The 3,482-nt window shown below is 34.2% G+C and overlaps 1 protein-coding gene across 1 annotated transcript; it reads left to right on the top strand.

Annotated features, from left to right (window-relative positions):
• Positions 396-2,683, top strand: LOC107643643. The gene is made up of 2 exons (XM_016347355.2): positions 396-825; positions 2,032-2,683. Exons 1-2 carry the CDS (start codon positions 560-562, stop codon positions 2,501-2,503), a joined length of 738 nt encoding a protein of 245 aa, XP_016202841.1. The 5' UTR covers positions 396-559; the 3' UTR covers positions 2,504-2,683.

Raw genomic sequence — 3,482 nt, 5'->3', positions numbered from 1 at the left:
TTTCTCCAAACAGATAATCCAGTGTCTGGTGTTTTTGAAAGACTGTTAATTATCATTATTAAATTCAATAAGGATAAGTTGTCACCTTTCTCTCCTTTATTCTTTATTTATTTTCTACGGCAATACTTATATAAATTTTTTAAACCAAAAAATAAAAATCGATAACACCTTTTCATTAAATTAAAAACTAGAGTATAAAAAAAATAAGGTGAAAACTTAAGTGCAGTCGAATTCACGTGAAGTTGATACCTAGAGTCGTTAAATAATTTGACTAAATTTTTATCTAACAATTTTTAAGTATCAACTTCACCTGTCATCTAATAACTTTTAGGTATCAACTTGACGTGTAGAGTTCAGTTTTTATCAAAAAATAATAATATTGGAACACTATTATCTTTTGTGCGTGATCAGCAATGGCGAAAAAATTCTGATACCCCATGTGCTATCCAGGGCAGATATTTATACCCCCTTAACCCTCACCATATCTCCTTGTTGTTCCTCCAATTTCATTTCACACACTAATCTTCTCTTTCAAACCCTCTTTTCTTCTTCTGAAACGATGCCGTTAGCTATGGGAAGCGATGCAGGGGTTACGATCGAACGGTCCAGCTTCGTGAACTGCGCCTCGATCTGCGATCGTGATTTTCCGGAGGAGGAAGAAGAATCGGACGCTAGCAGCTCCTCCTCTTCATCTTCAATCGGAAGGAACAGTGGCTCGTCCGAAGATTCTTCCGACCGGGAAGATTCTGGCGAAACAGAGGTGCAGAGCTCCTTCAAGGGGCCTTTGGATACCATGAATGATCTAGAACAAGATTTGCCTGTCAAGTAAGTGTCTTTTTCCCTTTTGCTTTCATGGGGTTTTTTCTCATGCTCCAAACTTTACTGTATGCTATCGAGCTTCGTGGATTTCAGGGTCCTAGGGTTCTGTTTTTCACGTTTTGCCATGTGTCTGTATCGTCGGTTTTAGCAACTTTCTAGATGGTTCCTGATTTCTTGCCGGATTTAGTCCTTAGTTTGAGTAAGTTTCCTGGCATTGACTTAATAATGAAACTGTTGGCATAATCATAATGGATCTCTCCATAACTAAAGACTAGTGGCTTGATATAGAAATACTAAAGCAATAAAATGATGAAATTGCTGAATAGATCATCAATTTTACAAGGGCTGCTGACCAAGGTCCTCAAATGGATGGATTGGATGCATCTTTGGATAATGGATAATTATTAGTCTATGTAGGATTCATTAAAAACAAATTATTGAAATTATTCAACCCATCCATGATCCACTTGTTAATCCATTCTTTGATCCTTTTTATTAGATAGGACAGATCGTGGTTGTACATACAGCTCATATCCATTAAAATACATATTTTGTTTATTAAAAGGCTAACCTTCTCTCTCATTAAATTGGCTATTGTTTTTAAAAAATGGATCAATTTAGAATTTGCTTTATCCACATACATATGCTTCATTCTTCTTAAATATTTGCATTTAAAATCCTTCTTTGTCCAAATTCATTGCATTCTTTATTTTGTTGGACACCCAATAAATATTTCGGGTGGTTGGTTAACCCTTCAAATCTATTACTATTATAATTGGATAAACTGGTGTGGATGGATAATGGGTTAATAGATTCTGAGTTGTCAAATAGTTTTATGCTGGCTTAAAGTATGTAAAGAGTTCAAGGGTTTTAACTATTTTTTGTCTTGTAAAGAAAAATGATCTAACCTTTGGTCCTTAACTCTGAAGTGCTTTGTCGATTTGTTCTTGGTTTTTCCTATTTGTTTCATATCTCCAATTAAATTTCAAGATTTTGTTTATGTAAATGCATGGAAGAGAGGATGAAAGTAAAATAGGACATTATAACTTAAGCTAATAATGGAAATTGAAACATAAAGATGATCAAAATACTTAAACTATATATCTTCTTTTGGTAAGTTCTATATGAAAAACTGAAAATTTTGATTCAGATGTGTTTCTTTCTTCCTTTTCTCTTTCTTTCAAACTCATGTCCCTTTTGATGTAAAATCAGGAAAGGCATATCCAAGTTCTATAGTGGCAAATCAAAGTCCTTCACAAGTTTAGCTGATGCCATCTCTGTAACTTCTGTGCAAGAGATAGTAAAGCCAGAGGATCCTTATGCCAAGAAACGCAAAAACCTCCTTGCCCGCAACCTATTAATCGAGAGGAGCCGCAGCTCAGATAATTTTGGTGGAATGTTAAAGCGAAAGTCTAACATCCGCCGAGGCCCATCTTGTCTTACTTTGAGCAGCAGTGAGGAAGGGAACAGTTCCGCTTCCACGTCGATATCACCTCCTTTCCCTCTTCCCCCTCTTCATCCACAGGCCAAGAAGTCATCTGCAAATGCACCACAACCATGTCCTCCAGTGCGGAACTCTCCGTGGCGGTCATACTCCTGGTCTGATCTTCAGTCTGCAGCAGAGACTCATGACCTGCCTAGCTTGGCAATATGTAGTGGAAACAAAGGGAACAAAGTACATTGAGGTTTTGACATTGTAAGTTTTAGTTGAATATTTCAAGACTCGAGTGAGTTTGTAATGGTAGAGTACTTTGTGAACTCTGTCTTTATATATTAAAGGTTACTGAGTACTGACCACCAGCACTGTTGTATAAAAAAATACCTCTATTACTCTTGGAAGTCTAATTATCAGGTTGTTCTAGTAGATTTACCTGTGTTCTAATACTTGATAATTTCATTTTCAGAGACCTGTATGAAGTACTATTTGAAGGGGAAACTATCAACTCATTAGATTACTGCTAATTTTCAAACTTACTAATATGTTGAATACAAAGTTCTCATTTATAGAACCCTTTAAGAGCACGGTTAGATAAACTCAATTGTTTCGGTGAGGCAAAATGGCATAACATAACAAAGGTTGATTTTGGCATTTTGGTTTGCAGTTGCAATCACCTCTAGTTTCTATACTTTTCCTTGCTGCGGAGCCACCAACTTTTCTTTGGTTTTTAAGTAAACTTTGACTAGATCTAACTTTAAGCGATCCTTTAAGATAGGAGCATTACTTATAAAAATAATGAACTTATTGAATATCAAATTGGATATGCTTTATGGGTAGCACTGAATACAAGCTTCAAGATAGGAGCATTATATAAATGAAAAATTAATTATTTAAGCCACATAACTAGGTTTGGCTAAGGTGGACTAGATGTGAGAACAATTTTGGTATTTTATATAAAAAAGTTTGGCAAAGTTAGAGAGGTTATTGTATAATTTTCCATCTCTAATAGACTCGTCTTTGACTTTTCTTTTTTTTATTCATTATATATAGAGAAGTGTTAGGAAATTATCAAAATTTATTATTTTTGGCTATTATATAATCATTAATTTATTTTTTTTAATTTAGTAATCTAATAACATACTTTATTCTATATTTTTAAATATTAATAATTAACTACTGATAAAAAATAATAAATTCTAATAATTTTTTAGCATTCTTCGTGTAT

The sequence above is a fragment of the Arachis ipaensis genome, chromosome B01, assembly GCF_000816755.2.
Source record: "Arachis ipaensis cultivar K30076 chromosome B01, Araip1.1, whole genome shotgun sequence".
NCBI lineage: Eukaryota > Viridiplantae > Streptophyta > Magnoliopsida > Fabales > Fabaceae > Arachis > Arachis ipaensis.
The sequence above is the reverse complement of the archived record's forward strand: the minus strand, read 5'-3'. Positions and strand labels throughout refer to the sequence as shown.

Coding starts and splice junctions, on each gene's coding strand:
- LOC107643643 (XM_016347355.2), top strand. CDS start 560: ATGCCGTTAGCTATGGGAAGCGATGCAGGGGTTACGATCGAACGGTCC. Junction 826..2,031: donor GAACAAGATTTGCCTGTCAA/GTAAGTGTCTTT, acceptor ATGTAAAATCAG/GAAAGGCATATCCAAGTTCT.